This window comes from Chaetura pelagica, unplaced genomic scaffold, assembly GCF_000747805.2.
Source record: "Chaetura pelagica isolate M959 unplaced genomic scaffold, ChaPel_1.0 scaffold90, whole genome shotgun sequence".
Taxonomy (NCBI): Eukaryota; Metazoa; Chordata; class Aves; order Apodiformes; family Apodidae; genus Chaetura; species Chaetura pelagica.
The window spans coordinates 15396480-15413421 of NW_009953496.1; the positions used below are offsets into that span (position 1 = coordinate 15396480).

At 35.8% G+C, this 16942-nt stretch overlaps 1 protein-coding gene across 1 annotated transcript in view; it reads right to left on the reverse strand.

Annotated features, from left to right (window-relative positions):
* Positions 1-16942, reverse strand: part of CSMD1 (CUB and Sushi multiple domains 1) — an 805423-nt gene that overhangs the window by 189143 nt on the left and 599338 nt on the right. Inside the window, exon 23 of the mRNA XM_009999261.1 lies at positions 11431-11587. Within this exon, the coding sequence (XP_009997563.1) occupies positions 11431-11587 (157 nt within the window). The remainder of the gene's footprint in view (positions 1-11430; positions 11588-16942) is intronic.

The following is a 16942-nucleotide window of genomic DNA, read 5'->3' on the forward strand; positions in this document are numbered from 1 at the left end:
TATATGGTAGATACACTATTTCATTCTCTCCTTATCTGCAACATGATCCTTGAGGACTCCAGAAACCTCAATGAAGCAAAGACTTAAAGAGATCTTGCCACAAGCTTTACAAGTTTGACAGAAGCCTATCACAGACTGCCTGTACTGCCTCTACTCTTGCTTTAAAAGAGAGCTGAGTAGCATGGATCATGTCTATGTTTTTCTTTTAGTTTATTAATGGTCCACATCATTATTGTAAGTCACTTACACATTCATTTATCCACTAACAGGGATCTTCCACCTCCTTTGCTTTGTAGACTGATACAAGTTCTCCAAAGAGAGCTACAATACTGTAAATGTCTATTTCTATTGGGGAAAAAAAATAATAATAATAAAAAAAAAGCTTGCTTTTCTTGATTACATTTGCAGACTGTTGCAGAAAACCATGAGTCCCCACAGACCACAGGATGAAATTCACTTTACTGCTACATTACAATACTGTAATTGAATTAAATATATACTGATACAAAGTTATTAAATTAATCATTACAATATTAAGTACTGGGGCTCTTTTTAGAAAGACTTAGCTCTAAACCAAATTTTTTCTGAAGACAGAGATTAATTAAAAATTTAGATTGAGACTTGGCATTGAGGAAAAGCCCAAACAAAAAATAATTGTTTGGGTTTGTTTCTTTTAAGCTTAAAATATCCAGACTGTAAAGTGGTTTACTAGCCTTTGGCATTATTTTGACTAACATGGTTCTGAAAGTATTTCTGTTATATTGCTAAACAGGTAGTATATATATATATCATAGCATTCACATATTAGAATACATTGGCTTTCATTTTAAAAGTTTCTGTAGCTATGTGTATGTCTATAAAGAAATAAAATACTAATAAATGAATAGATAAATGAATTAATAAATTTTGGCTAGAAATTCTCTACATAACATAAAATTAAACTAGCGTTACAGTAACAGGAGAATAAATTACATAATTACTTACTGTATCTTCCTCTCTTATATTTCAGACTGGTCTAGATCAATCACATGAAATTTAATTATTTTGTCCATTTGGTCTTTTGATATAAGTATCATAAATGTAGATGAAGTGTCTCTAAATCTATCACACTTTTACAGTTTTTCTTGAATATTTATTCTCCATATGTGGAAAGACATTTTCACCTGTCAATAGCAGTATTCCAAGGTGAATGACTGGATAAAAGCCAGTTAAAGGTAAAATCAAAGCAGTCAGAATACATCTTGATGATCAGCTACCACCTCCTGGCACTATTAGGCAGTGTGATTTGTCATATTTGATATAGATAATGTAGGAATGTAGAAATACCAGTTGTCAGGGTAAAGATTATTGACGTCTGTAATGTATGCAGACTATTAATTACAACTTATTTCAACTCAGTTTAATTCTGATGTGTACTGTGGTTCTATCTATATTATTAAATAGTGTAGTACAGGAGAAGCAAATCTGGACAGTGAAACAATGAGGCTGACGGCACAAGGTCCCCACTATCTGTACTAAAGTGTCTTTACTTTGGACTAGCTTTTGTGTCAAGTAATTGTTGGAGTAAGCTGAGTGCATTCCTCGAACACAACTCTCAGTTCAGCTTCAAGTTAGTACCCTTCAAAACCTGTCTTCAATACAACTTCAGGTAGAAGAAGCAAGTTTCATTTGTGCCCCCAAGGGAAATTCTCAGGGATTCTTTATAGCACTGTGTACTTTTACCAAAAGCTGATGAAGTTCTGAGATACCTGCAAACCTTCTCTGCACCTATTTTGAAAGGAAGAATGCAGTTTACTTACTAAATATTTATGTGCATTTATATTGCATGTGAATCTACAGTGGTTATATGAAAAATACATAATCTTAAAAGTTTCTTGAAGAAGTCCTAAGGTACTTTGAAATAATCATTCTTCTAAAGCCAGACACAAAAAAAAAAAAAAAAAAAGCACCTAACAGGTATGCACTACCAACCTTCAAGTAGCTCAATAACAAGGCTTCTATAAAGAGTAGCAGAAAAAAAAACAGCAACAAAGAAGTAAAGAGTTCCTGGTCTAAAATGTGGACAAAAGCAACAAAGACTCTCTGAATTGCAAGTTATGGTACTCATCCAAATTTTACTTCCTACACAAAGGAATGCTGAAGCATGTTACATTGTCTCTCTTAGTCAAACATATAAGCACATTGTTACTAGGGACTGGAATACAGGTTCCATCATAAGCACCCAAGAAAGTAGGATGCAAAGCTTTATTCCTTCCTTTGTTTCTGGCTTAGTAAACCTTGTTCATGCTTTGACACAAAGTATACCATGGCAATTAAAACTTTACCCAACAGTTTTAAAATAGATGAAAAACTGAATGGACAGTAAAATAAACATCACAGCTATTAATATTGTGGCCCTGTGGGGCAAATTGTTTCAACAGTTTTCAAAAGATTAACTTTATTTACAAACTTTACATTGAATTAAATATTGCTTGTCAATGCCATTCTGACTTTATGCCACAGCATATATGAAACTGGCATAAAAGTACAAAATGCTCATAAGTTTCTTCCTGTATGCTCTAGTTAATTTACAGGAATTCAGTTGTGTTGGTGCCATACTCAGATCAAATAGTGTTTAATACTACTTACTATTCTATAGACTGGTCAGTCCCTGCTCAGTAAAAATGTAATGTTGTCATTTCACTTCTTGCTGTGGTAGATAGAGCTCATACATTATGTATAATCTAACTTGAGCTTGAGAAAATGACGCAGTAAAGTATTTTGGGATGACTCCAAAAGAAAAGAAGGGTAAATGCATATAAAAATCCTATTTTGGTACATACATGGGAGCATAAATGGATCTTTCAATATTAAAAAGTAAGGTAATGTGAAAACATTCGAAACATCAAGAACTCTGTTTGGATTATCTATGTCTCAAGTAATTTAAGCTCATAAACAGGATTTTTACACAGAATAATTTTTGAACTACCGAAGAGTAATTAAAAGTATGAAATGGTACTTGAGTTAATGCTTAGAGTCTATAATGACTTTCCAAACATATGTAAATGTCAACAAATACTAATTCAGCAGTTGTTGCATCTTTAACATCCATAATATAATCTATCTAATTAAATCAATTTCAGAATGAGAGTTCCTGGCATTTTTATTCTGTCTTGGAACCATTTATGTGCCATTCAAACTTACAGTTATAAAGAGAGGGGGGAAAAAAAAAAAAAAAAAAAAGTTGTTGCATCTTTAACATCCATAATATAATCTATCTAATTAAATCAATTTCAGAATGAGAGTTCCTGGCATTTTTATTCTGTCTTGGAACCATTTATGTGCCATTCAAACTTACAGTTATAAAGAGAGGGGGGGAAAAAAAAAAAAAAAAAGTAGTCCATATTGTCTACTGAAAAACATGCCAATTACACAATCCCTAGCTAATTAGAGAGATAGAAGTCTACAGATAATAAAGTGTTTGGATAATGTGGCTTAGTGAGGCATCAGAAACTTGCATGAACTTTGAAAGAGCCTAGAATTCCAAATGAGCATGGGCTTCTGTATGCACTAGGACAAAACTAGCTACCGAATTCCTTCTGTTGGATCTGTAAAGGTTTTGTAAGGAGGCCCGAAATATTTTTAAGTCTTGGAGATTCAGTATGTACATTTTAACACAGAACATCTGAAAGAGACTAGAGAAGCCACGTTTTTCAAATAAACTGATATATTTCTATATGCTTGTACAGCAGAAAGTTCACAATAAGTAACAATACCTGCTTTTTTGTATCCTTTGGAAACTGAGAGGTAGACTTTGAAATTCTCAAAAGCTTTGCAATTTGTTGGCAATTAATGTTTGGCTATACTGATGAGACAGTCTCTCCATAGATTATACTTCCTAATAGGAGATTCAGCACTTTTTATTGACATAAGCAACACCTAAGAACATTTATGTAAACACATAAAATGTACAATAGTGATTTTTATACATGTCAGTAACAGCCCTTTGGAGCATTAAATAAAGAAAGAATGCTTTTCTGTAATTTCTTTCTGCAATAAATGTATTACAAAAGTTTTAAGACGTTTCCCCACCAATTTCGAACCAGATTCTTTGTGTCTCTATGTTCTATTCAAATTTTCTGTTCTCTTGTCATCTATAAAATCCACAAAATCACAGAACCAACAGAGTTGGAAGGGGCCTCCTCCCCCACTAAAGCAGGATTGCACAGTACTCAGGACTACATCCAGGTGGGTCTTGAACATCTCCAGAGAAGGAAACTCTACAATTCCCCTTGATAGCCTGTTCTTTCTCTCTTCTTCCCTCCTCTCCCAGTCTGGCTTTTATTTCCTTGGTTTTGCAATCAGACAGCACTATGCTCATTATCTCAGGCTACTCATGAGGAAGTAGGCACTGAGAACACATGATGGTTGGTGGGTTTACCCCAGCTTGTCCGTAAGCCCTTGGTCACTTTGTGAATGCAAAAACATCTTTTTGATTTTCACAAAATAAAATTCATTAAAAAATGTTCCCTTGTCATGTTACACTGAATGATATAGCTCTTCATAGCTTTGAGAATGTGGCCAGATGATGTAAGTATTTCATATTTTGGAAGCAGAAAGCAGCTTCTTTTTTCAGGCAAAAAGGAGGGATGAGATTATTATGTCATCATGTTACTACACAGACTATCATAATTGTTGTGTATGAGTGGACTGAATTAAAATTCCTAACAAGCCGTTCTTTCGGTATTATATTTTTATTTCTCAATTTCACAACTTTGACTTTCTTTAGAAGATTTTTCTATGCAAGCAATACAGCATACATTAATTTGAGTTAATCACACAACTGTACTGCTCTTAAAATGACCTGTGAATATACATGTATAACTTAAGACACTCAATGTTTTTTTGCCATTTGTTTATTTTTATTAAATTTTATCTTGCAATTTTACTGCATTGTGTGAAGGCCCTCTTTGGAAGAGATCCTATACATCAATTAGTTACTGAAGGGAAATGCAAGAGCTTCTTTTCATGACTAGGTTGTTCTGCTTGACTGACACTATACAGCCTGAGGCAAAGCCACTATATTTCTGAATCTGAGTCTGTTTGTGGGCTGGGATAATTGACTGAGTTGGCATCTTCAGAACACTGTTTTCACTGACTGTATTTTAACATTTTCAATTACTGTGGAGTAGAAAATGAACTAAATGAAACTTCAGTTCAGGATTCTCTTAAATTAACTTCCAGGTTTAAACCATTTATATGAACTTAGATTATGATGAATCAGGTTCAGCTTCCATGCACTAATTTTCACTATCCCTTGAACGATGTAGGGGTAGAGAATGTTTATAGCACAGAACTTAAATTGAAAATTAGAACTAAGCCTCTAATAATAAGAGAACAGCAAGAATGCCAAATCAGTGTATCATGTCTGAGAAATGTATTTCATAAGCATGTCAAAGGCCTTCAGAAAGCTTAAATGTAGCTACACTGTATATGACAATTCTCTGAATGGTTTTCAGACTTTGTAACAAGTTTTGCATGTTTCTGAAGCACACAGGAATCTGTCATGAGGCTCAACAGCACGCTGAGTAGCCCGTTGCAGCTAGGCATGTCCCTACAGATAGCTGTCAATATTCTTGGAGCAGATGGACCCTTCCACTGACTCATTTCAATGGATTCCAATGCTTATTCTGCAGATAAGCTTCTGCTTCTATTATATCCTGCACAGGACTGGGGAACCAAGAAATTGCCATAGAGAGCTAGATAAGCTTCTCCTAAAAAAGTTCTGGATAAGGACAGAGAGAGTAACTTCATGCTATCTCAGAATGGCAACTGCCAGTGCTAGGAAAGTGATAATATCCCTCGGATCTGAGGAGAGTCCAAAAAGCAGTTAAGAGTTCAAGTTCCTTACACATCACAACTGCAGGATACTTTCTGAGAACATAGGTGGATTGTATCATGAATATAGACACCTCATCTTCAGGCACCAAGAAAAGAAGTAAGTTTGGAGAGTTAGAGCCAGTGCTGTGAAGGGAAAAAGTCTTTTCTTCCTAACTGTGTGGGAATTTTTACAAAGAAAAAAAAGGATGGACAAGTATTTGAATAGGAAGCCAAACAGTGTCCTCTTTGTTGAAGCCTTTATTTTGAGACATGAAGATTGTTTTAAGTGTTGTACCCTCTTTCTAGTAACTTTGCACATGTATATAAACCAGCAATATCTTGAAAAGAGAACCAGCAACACAGCTACTAGCAAACAAGAAGTGTGGAAATAATTTTTGCAGGCATCTACATGCACCAAATAAAAGACAAATAAAATTACAGTGCAAGTTATCTTCACAGTAGTTAAGAGTGAGCATTTTGGAAGTACAGTATAATGCTAAGTACTATATGATCTGTTAAAGTCCACAGAGATCACAGAGTAGTGAGCATGACACAGTATTCAGAGCATCACAGAACACTTGCATATGACATGCATGATAAAGTGGGGAGGGACTGTTTGCTTTTTTCCTAATAGCTAAGGAAAGTGACTCAAGTGAGAGTAAGTTCAGTTCTCTACATGCTGAGTAAAAATAGCCACTGTTACAACTCCTCTTGTGTCAGGGCTGGGCTAGAGGAATGGCTAGACACTGCAGAGAGAATGTCTGTTTGTTATTCAGAGTCTGTTCTGCATTGCTCCTTATTTAAAGTTGCAGTCTGTTACTTTTACCAGACAGCTGTGTTTTGCTTTTAGTGCTTGTCACTGTGCGACATCAATAAGATTTCATTTTAATTTGAATGTCAGTTCAATGTTAAATACTACTGACATGACAGCACAAAGCACTGGCATCTTTATACCAGAATGGCCAAATCTTCTAACAGAGCAGTGAACAGGAAAGTCAGATTCAGATCTGGAAATGCCTATGGCTACATCTCTTCCCCACAAAAGCTATATGTGTCTCAGCAGAAAAGTTCTAATTGGACAGGGAAAGAAAAAAAAAATCCCTTAAATTCTAAAACTAAAATTATGAAAGAACTGACATTTTCTCAACTGAAAACGTAACTATCACCTGAGTCAGCTGTGGATATCACTTGTATAAACTTGTATTTTTACATGATCGTTATTGATGTCCTCTACTCTTACGGCATTAAAGTAATCTTAAAAGTCCTGTTTTGTTCCTTGGATTTCGCCAACACTTCTCATTATGGTTAAAAAGAAAAATACATTAGGGATGGAGGCAAAGAAAAACTTTTCTACTTTTGCAAGCTCTTTTTGAGAGGACTATGAAATAACATAAAGGAAAATTTTTACAACTTTGATTTCATTCTAAGACTAATATAGTCCACAAACTTCTCATATTGGAAGACTCTTACTTTCTGTGCATTGGTATATTAAAGGTATTTCAGATGGAATAATCTATGGAAACCTGAGATCACCCTCAGGTAAAAATTGTCCCATCAAGCTTATGTTGTTATTTTCTCAGCATTGAGATATGAATGTTCACAGTCTTCCCTTTGACACTAGTGTAGAGGTTCTGGAAGTGAAAACACACTGTTTTTTATTTATCCTAACACAATTTCACCCTAATTTTGTGGAAGTGGCTTTATACAAACTTTTTTTTACACAAAGTAGACTGACAGTGAGTTGGTTGTGGCATCCAGGTGGCAGCAGATAGTTGTCTTACACCCTTATTACCCATCTTGTAGTTACAGATGAAATAATTAAATTACTACAATTTCTAGTTTCCACTCAGTATTGTTCTTTACCTGAAGCAATTTCCAGTATAGCAGATTTCATTAGAACTTAAATATTTTATAGATTTTCTTTTAATATCTGCTTGCATTCTGATTTCTACAACTTATACAAACCCCTCTGATTCTGAGTTGATAGAATTCTATTTTATTATGTCAGTAACAAGATGCTGAAAACATAAACAACAGTTTCTTTATGTACATTTCTATTCTCATGGATCATTAGTTTTTTCATCTGTCATATTTGTAAATTTAACATCATCCACAGAATTCACAATATCAAAAAAAGATGGAAAGGCAGTTGCAGAGAACAGTGCGTTTGATATTCATCACTCGAATTTCCTTCAGTGAGGCCACATTTTAACACTGTTTTAACCTTTTTCTTTGTTTTAGTAATTTTCAAGTATCTGGCACTATATTTCAAACTGAAAAGTGAATAAATAAACTGCAATCCTTCAGGGAAATTAATTCAAGCTGTAAACTACAGCTTGATTAATTCAAAGAGATAATGATAATTTCTGTTTCATGTATTTATCAAATGCAAAATGGATGTATTTGTTTTGTTATTGCACTGGAAATGCACCAAACCCTCCAATCCTATCAAGTAATGAACCCTAATTTCTGGTATATCTAACCTTTCAAATATTAGTAGGATTGGAATACTGCAGAAAAAAAAAAAAAAAAAAAAAAAAAAAAAAAAAAAAGGGAGTCAGCACTGCAGCCAATTTCCAAAGCATTATGAAAGAAAGCACTTTATGCTTATATCAATCATGCAAAGTCCCACACTGAAGTGTCTGGAAATAATATAGAACATGTCTTGTTGCAGTTTCTAGAATCATAGAATGGTTTGGATTTGAAGGGACCTTAAAGACCACAGAATCATGGAATGGTTAAGGTTGGAAGGGACCATAAAGATCATGGGCAGAGACATCTCCCAGTAGACCAGTTGATGGATATCAGCTGGTTAGATGATCAGCATCTGAAAACATACTGTTTTGAATTTGGCTTCCTGAAAGTACATGTGAACAGTAAGGGATTACACTGTATTTACAAATCAGGACTGTCTCATGTGAGAGCACGCAGGATGAAAAATCACTGCAGATAAACATTTCAACAAAGTTGGTCTCACATGATACATTAATTTTGACATTCGGAAAAAAATAATAAAAATGATAATGTTGTGAAGACACAGGAAAGTGAGTTTTGCCTCTGTACACAGTATAGTTAAGATTACTGTAAGAAGACTAAAATTTTGTCTAGACATTTCAGAAAATATGAAAATACTTGGAAGAATACAAACCAGAGATTCAAAATTAATCAAACATCCATGAAAAAAAGCCTTAAGACATGAATTACCATTTGTGAAACTGGCACACAAAAATCTGGTATGGGAGACTGAATTTTCCCAGAATAAGTGAAGTGTAACAAAACCAAGCTACTGGATGCAGAAATTAAGCAAATTTATTTATTTTTTTTATAAATGCTATTTCTAAACAGTCAGTAGAACTGATTGCTTTAGCAGAATTTGAAAGGAACTGATTCAGAGCCCTTGAAATAAAATTATTTATAAAAAAAATATTTTGTTCCTTTTTTCAAAGGAAAAATTCTACAGTTCCTATAGGTAAATCAGAGTAGATAACCAAAACAAAACCAAATTCAATATTAAACAACCCTCCCCCAACCCCCCAAAAGCAAAAAAAAATCCCACAAACCAACCAAAAAAAAACCCAAACAAACTCAACCAACCAAAACAACAACAACCAATCCCAAAACAAACCAGAACACCACCACTGTAACAGATTTAAACTAGTCAGAGAAAACTTCCTTTCCTTTATGGTTCTGTAAGAAAAAAACAGCAAAGGTAGGATAAAATTTCAGATTGACCAAGCACAGCAGAAAGAGAAGTGAAAGTGCATTATTTCTACTTAATCATAGAATCTTAGGGGCTGGAAGGGACCTCAAGAGATCATCTAGTCCAACCCGCCTGCCAGAGCAGGGTCACCTAGAGTACATCACACAGGAACTCATCCAGGTGGGTTTTGAATGTCTCCAGTGAAGGAGACTCCACAACCTCCCTGGGCAGCCTGTTCCAGTGCTCTGTCACTCTCACAGTAAAAAATTTTTTTCGGATATTCACCTTGAACCTCCTATGCTCCAATTTACACCCATTACCCCTTGTCCTATCACTGGTCATCACTGAGAAAAGCCTAACTCCATCTCCCTGACACTTACCCCTTACATATTTGTAAACATTGATGAGGTCACCCCTCAGTCTACTTTTCTCCAAGCTAAAGAGACCCAGCTCCCTCAGCATTTCCTCATAAGGGAGATGTTCCACTCCCTTCATCATCTTTGTAGCTCTGCGCTGGTCTCTTTCGAGCAGTTCCCTGTCCTTCCTGAACTGAGGGGCCCAGAACTGGACACAATACTCCAGATGCGGCCTCACCAAGGCAGAATAGAGGGGGAGGAGAACCTCTCTTGACCTACTAATCACACCCTTTCTAATGCATCCCAGGATGCCATTGGCCTTCTTGGCCACAAGGGCACATTGCTGGCTCATGGTCATCCTCCTGTCAACCAGGACCTCCAGGTCTCTTTCACCTACACTACTCTCCAGCAGTTCAGCCCCCAACCTGTACTGGGACATGGTGTTGTTCTTCCCCAAATGCAAAACTCTGCACTTCCCCTTGTTGAATTTCATCATGTTTCTCCCCGCCCAACTCTCCAGCCTATTTAAGTCTCTCTGAATGGCAGCACAGCCTTCTGGTGTGTCAGCCACTCCTCCCAGCTTAGTGTCATCAGCAAACTTGCTGAGGGTACATTCTATACCCTCATCCAGGTCGCTGATGAAGATGTTGAACAACACCGGTCCCAGTACTGACCCCTGTGGGACTCCACTAGTCAGCTTATTGCACAGCTGGCTCCAATCCAAAGGGAAACCAGCAGATGTACTAGAAAGAGCTATGATTCCATTTCTGTGCCACAGTACGATGTGGTGCTCTGCTGTTCAGGATTCAACAGGAGTTCATGGAAGTTAATGTACAAGGCAATAAATTAAACACAAAGGGAATTCGGAGATTCCTTGAAACCTGGACAAAATATTTCTTTATGTGTGTTGGAAACAAAAAAAAATAAATATCCCCAAAGTTATATACCAGTCCCCCCTGACTCATTGTTTTACCAGGTGAATTACTTAAATTAATTAAATGCAAACTGTGGGACAAGTGCACTGCTTGTCAAAATTTGTTCACTCAGGTCTTCTTTCAGCATATCTCACCCTGATCCTGACAAGCAGTCAGGACACACTAAGAGTGTGCACCCAGGCACATTGTAGTCCTTGTATTCCAGTTTGTACTCTTTTTTAATTTGACTGCAGGTATTCAATGTTCCATTTTTTTAAATCTGGCTCTGTATAAGCTTTCTGCTACAGTAAAACGCTACATATTCAACCCGGATCTGTCACAATTCACTCCATTTCAAGCCCCACTGCTAAGTCATCAAAATAATAATGCTTTCTAAATTTGAGAAGTTGTAATTTTGGTTTTAGTATTGTTCTTAAATTACTAACATCTATCCACCCATGCAGACAAGGAAAATTCAGTCTCCTAATCACAGTACATTCCAGGAAATTACCTTCACAATTCTGTGAGAAATCAGTGCATCTTGAGAACTACATATTTCCCCAGAAAACAGCCAATCAGGCCATATTTGTGAGCTACTTACTTGTATAAGTGAGCTGAAATCCTTGGTCAGTATCAGATCCATTGGTATTAAACTCTATCCACAAATGGTTAGAAGTGCTATTAAGGATAACTCCCATCATGTCATTTTTGGTGAAGGCTCCCAGAGAGCGTGAAGAACTGTCTTTTCCATCATACACCTTGTAGAAAGAAAATATTAGTATGGCACTGGACATAAATCTAAGTAAGTTAGTTTATCTTGATGTAATAGTTGCAAAGTTAGCTATCTATAGCCAATAGTTTCTCCAAAAAGTTAGTTACTATTTTGTGAGGTACATAATAGTTATGCAGATCAATGAAATAAATCTCTCACCCTTATGGTGTTTTATACCCTCTTTTTCCTTTTCAGTTTTATGAGCTCATCTTCAACAAAATTAATATTTATATGTCACGCTATCTTCTGAGGTTTCATCAGGTCAGATTATTTTTCAAAATTATTCATGAAGGCTTACAGAAGTATAATTTCTGAAATCACAATTGAAGTAGGGCTGTAAGAGATAAACCCTTACAGCCTACTCTTCTGTCTGGAGATAATAACAGCAGAACTGAGGTATTAAAGCCAACCTGTCACCTTTTATTTCAGACTCAGACTGCAGTAATTTGGGGTTTACTATAGGTCTTAGGAAAGAAAGATAGGTTTTCAAAAAGACATGTGAATCTGTTTCCAAGCTAAGTTTAGAGATGTTCCTATTTTATTGAATTTTTTCAAGAGAAGACAAAACCAACAATATTGACCTCTTTGATTTTTCAAATCCTAAAATTAATAAGAAAGTCCTTTTGATTATTCACCAATACAGGACAAGTACAATGTGTTGGCTTGGGGGTGAAAAACTATTTTTGCTTATTGCAAAATCTTCAAAGACATAAGGTGTCCAAATAGCCTCCTGTAGGTTTGTTGGGGTTTTTTGGTGGTTTTTTTTGTTGTTTTTTGTTTGTTTGTTTGTTTTTTTCTCAAGATAAATTTCAAACAAGTTAATTTCTTCATTAAATTAAATATATCACCTGTGCTTTCTCATGGAAAATAGGAAGTGCGTTTCATACTTCTAAAACATGCGATGCATCATATGGATGCCTTTACAAAGGCAAGTAATGAATCTGAACGGCTGGTTTCTAATATGAGGTAAAACATAATTTATTCTGATCTAGACTGCCTGTAGATAGCCAGGGAAAACCCATAATTAGAAAAAATATCTTAGGCTTTGTATCTTCAACTCTCCATTCTCAGACCTTGTGGTACAATGAGGGTTTCTACTGATTCCAGCCAGCAGTGACCTATTTGAAAATATAAAGTGGTACACTTGAGTCACAGACACTTCTTATTGGAATGTCCAGTTAGATCTATTAATGAAATTTAGAAATGCATCTTCTGAGAGGACAGGGGACATAAGCTACTGGGAGACATGATCAACTGTACTTAAGACTCATGTGAACAGTAACATACACCTAATGCCTTCTGCTTGCCAGAAATATGATGCTGTGTTAAGAGTATCTGAAAAAATGCCCCCAAGCGTCTAACATTTTCCTGGGCCCAAACTGCAAATTACTTTCATGGACTGATCACACCTTATTTATCAGAGCTGGAAATCTATTGCACAGAGTAAATAAGCATTAATTCACTGTAACTTTTTTTTTTTTTTATTACATTCTGATCATACATATTTTGCAAAAAGCACAGGTATATTTTACGTGGCTTGAGAGAAATTATTTCAAACAGAATTATCTATTTTTATTTGTCATTAATAAAAGATGCTATCTATGTTTTTAAAAAGTGATCTATGTTTACCTTTAAAAAAAACAACAAAGACAAACAATAAACAAACAAACAAACAAAACCAAAAACCACAACAAAAAACATAGTTAATTTCCAGAATTGTCCCTTAGACATCATGCTCCAACAGTGTTTAACCTCAGTGGCTGCTACAGATGCTCTTCCTACCTGACTATCAGCAAGGTAAATAATAGTATCTCTCAAGAGGAATCCAAACAAAAATGAAAACATTGTCTTATGACATAAAAATGAGATAAGAGGGATCATGTGAAAGCAGTTGTAAAAAGAGCTGTGATCGTTTTTAACTGTTGGCACTTGTCTAGCTGTTTTTAAGATTACAAACATAATAAGTACCTCTCTGCTCTAATAATTAGAACAGTGTTAATGAACAAATATAAGCACTGAATCTCCATTGTCTACACTCATAACTTGTTTGAACCAACCCAGGAAAGAAAAATATTTTCTCTAATATTTCTTGATCATGGTTTGCTAATTAGTGTGGGCCAAGGACAATTTCCAATTGGCAGCTTCTGTGCAACCATCGTGGTCTATCATATGTGACTGTCTCCAGAGCCAGAGAACATATTTGTCACATTAATCTAGACATTATCACTATTAACTCATATATAGTGTGCATGTTGAACTCCTTCAGGAGAACCCATTTGAAATATCATTCACACACTATTTTCTCTGTCATGAAGAAAAAGGGAAGGTCTATTTAAGCAAATAGAAAAAAGACACGAAATTACGTTCTGGTTTTTCTCTTACTTCTAAGATATTCACACTGATTGCATTATAAAGATTTCATCATAAGTAACCGCTTTGAAGAACTATGAAATTTGAAGTGGTGGTTAAAACAGGGCATTTGGGAAGCTGAAGTGTTAAGTGTGTGAGAAAGGATAAGCTTTAAAAGAAACAGATGATCAGTTTTGCTATACCCCTCAAAACTGTAATTTCAATTCTTTACATGGGTTCAGGTTTCTTTCCCACTAATTCAATGTCAAACTTTACCACAGCTATAGAAAACTCTGTCCACAACTTACAGTCGTCAACCTACACGTATTCTCCTTGAATGCAGTAGTTTTGACCTTCTCATGCAAGTAATTCTACAGATGTCAGAAATACCCTTGCAAATGTTGTTATTCGTTATTCACCACAGTCTCAATGTCCAGCCTCAATATTCCCACTTGTGCCAACAGTAAATCTAGTTGAATATATAGAGCTGAAAGTGCCCTACATTTCTAAAGCAAGTAAACAGTGCCAGTGTAGGAGTCCAGTCACCACAACTTGACTGTCTACACAGTATTTATTGTCAGTATACACTTGGCACATGTTTAATGCAGACTTCAAACACCTTCACAAATCTTCCCTGGGAAAGCATTAGTTCAGGAGCTGCATAGGCCAGGGAGTGTTTCTGAGAGACAGATTGAGTGAGTCACCTTTTTGTAAATTTAGAGAATTTAAGACTAAGGATGTAGTCAAACTGCAGAAGCTGGCCTTGGGGGCAGAGGAGAATGATCACAGCATTTTGAGACACTAGGATAAATGTAGCCAGAGCATTCAGGGGCAACCTATTTCATCTAAACATTTGTGAGGAAATAAAAGGGAAGTGCTTGCTCTACTGCTGGGATTAAAATAATGCAGGCAAGAGGAGAGGACAGTGCTATGATTATTCATGAGGCAAAATGTTCAAGTAACAGTGCTATGTATCTGCACCTGCATTGGGAATGTAAAAATAGACACTCACCTGAAAGAGAAGAAAATGCTGCCTATATTTTCTTAAACCCCAGTTTCTAATTCTGACAGTAAAAATAAAGTATTTATAACTAAACTTTACAATTTTCCTTAATTGCAGAGATCTTGCTATAGCAATTGCAGATTGCTATAGCATCAAATAATGCCAAAGGGAAATGTTTTTAAAATAATGCTTCTATAATTTGAGAGATAATTCCTGTATAGCCACCTCTGCCTGGCATGAAGCAGCCCCAGCCTCTCTTCACAGGGGCTTCCCCTGCAGACCCTGCTGCCAGTACCTGGGCACCTGCACCCAATGCAATGCCATATATGTACGTACTTTCATTAAAAACAGAATAAGATCTTGAGGTCGGAAAATGTTCTGTATTTCAGCTCAAGGTTTATAAATATTCTTAAGCTTTAGTGCGTCCCCTGCAAGCTGCCTGCAAGGCAGTCTTGGGGCTGTTTTCTGTGCAAATACAAGATAGAAGTCTGGTGTTTCTAACATATTTTGCTCATATTTGTAATACAGATGGAAAGAAAATAACTTCAGAAGTTCACAGCCCTGCCAAAGCTCAGGAAAAGGTAAGCCCTTGGAGAGTGTCTTAATTTCCCAATTGCTCAGATTGTAGATGTGGTCAGAGAACATAATAAAATAAAATATCATGTTAGCTGAGAATAAACTCATCCTTCTTGCTGAAAAATCAGGTGCTGTAGTACATAAGGTATTTCCATGTTCCCTAATTGATATTAAAAAGGCTGATTTATTAGAAAAAAATGGAAATAAAAAATGGAAAAGGATAAAATAGTGACCTCTGATAAATTATTGAATAAGACAAATGTATGACCCTGTATAAAGTAGAAGACGTCACTCCACATATGTGGCCAAGCTTAAATATTTTACCTAAATACCTATCACTATTATCAGAGAAAGCATACTGAGACAGATGGACCACTTGGTTCAACTTGGCAAGTTGAACCATTATGTTTCCAAGATAACTAGCACTGGTTTTAAAAACAAAAATTCTTTATGCTGACTTCCTATGCTTGGTTGCTGGAATGTTCTCTACTTTCAGCTAGCAGATTTTAAATAACCACAAAGTGTCTTTTTAGTGGTAATCAGGATCAGGCAGTCAGTATAATCTCATGGTGCATGGCAAGACTGGAAAGAACATTTCTTTCAGTCTAGAGGAATATCTCCTGTATATTACATAAAGAAATCAGAAGCTGCATAAATAAGTTTATAAAACCTGAATACTTTTAGCCAGTTATATAAACAAACTTAGGACACAAAACCAAACACTAACATTCAGTTGTAGAATCCATTCAACCTCCAAGAAATCTGCAGTCAAGATTTTGCCCTCTTCCTTTTAGCAGTCTTTCAGACAATGTGTGGGTAAGTACTGGAGCTAGATGAAGGACTCATTCCATGGGAAATATGTACAAGGACACACTCCTGGCATGGGAGTGGAAAAGAAACAGACTGTTTTTTGTCAGTGCAGGTTATGAAGAGGCTATGGTTGAAGAGAGTTTAATTGCATAAACTGAAGTTGTGCCATTCCAGTTGCCTCAGAACCAGAGAACAGGCCTTGCAGTACAGATCACAATTTTGCCTTTACTTCTTCTGGATCTTTAGGAGTACTGTTCTTACAGATCTATGAAAGAAGAAAGTATCTAAAAGATTGCTCAGATAGCTTTCCCTCAGGCAAATTTTTCTTGCATCTCCAAGGAATACCTCTATGCTTGACATTACTCATGAAATGTTCTGAAGGATAACTGAGTTTCTGGAATGTTTAATGTTTTCTAAGATAATGATAAAAATATCTTTAAGCTCCTTTTGGGAAGCATCCAGAGAAAATAAAAATAGTAAAATCAAGTTAGAAACACGGACAGCAATTTCTAACATGTTAAATGAGTTTTTGTGAGATCCCTAGACAGCAAGTTGCTGAGTTCTGACTACTTCGTGATTTTAAGAATCAACTATAAAAATTTA